The sequence below is a fragment of the Cystoisospora suis genome, assembly GCF_002600585.1.
Source record: "Cystoisospora suis strain Wien I chromosome Unknown contig_952, whole genome shotgun sequence".
NCBI classification, from domain to species: domain Eukaryota; phylum Apicomplexa; class Conoidasida; order Eucoccidiorida; family Sarcocystidae; genus Cystoisospora; species Cystoisospora suis.
Window position 1 is genome coordinate 4,485 of NW_027153753.1, and position 706 is coordinate 5,190.

Genomic DNA, 706 nt, shown 5'->3' on the forward strand with positions numbered 1-706 from the left:
TACATACATACATCTATACATATATATATATATATATACATATACATATAGTTGTCTCTATAACGTGTATATATATATATATAGTGCGTAGACCGTACGTACTTTTTATGCCTATCTCGTTCTGTATCTCGACTTTGCATATGTATATACATATTTTCATGTACGTATATATCTATGTAAATATGTGTGGGTATGTTTAGACGTACGTGCGTCTATATGTGTATCGTCAGCGGGTCGTGCATAGATGGATAGATCAGAGATAGATCAAAGGCAGTTAAGAGAGAGAACAAGAGAGAGAGAGAAAGATAGAGAAAGAAAGTGCGCCTATATGCAAAATTGCCATAGAGAAAGAGAGATACATAAAACGTGTGTATATGTATGTTTAGTACGTAGGTCATGCATAGAGATTTGGAGTGAAAGAGCGAGAGACAGAGCGGTGGTCTAGACTGTAAGTGATTTGTAAGAAGATAGATAGATCTGTCTCCGTCTCTCTTGTTCTGTCTCTTTCTTTCTTTTCTTCTTTTTCTTGTTTCTTTGGCGGCGTTTAAAGAGCCTGTCTCTTCAGTGAAGTCGAGGGATGAAGCAAACCGTCTCTGTCTCTCTCTCTCTTTGTCATTCCTTTAGAAACCTTCTTAAGTCCCTTCGTATCACATGAAACCTCTCTCTCTCCCTCTCCCTCTCTCCCTCCCTCTCTCCCTCTCTCTCT

General features: G+C 38.5%; 1 protein-coding gene across 1 annotated transcript; it reads left to right on the top strand.

Moving 5' to 3' along the window:
- The first annotated feature begins 126 nt into the window (after positions 1–126).
- CSUI_002262 (uncharacterized protein) lies at positions 127–631 on the top strand. Its single transcript, XM_068062464.1, has one exon. The coding sequence runs from the start codon at positions 245–247 to the stop codon at positions 443–445; it is 201 nt and encodes a 66-aa protein (XP_067925561.1). The 5' UTR covers positions 127–244; the 3' UTR covers positions 446–631.
- The last annotated feature ends 75 nt before the right edge of the window (positions 632–706 follow it).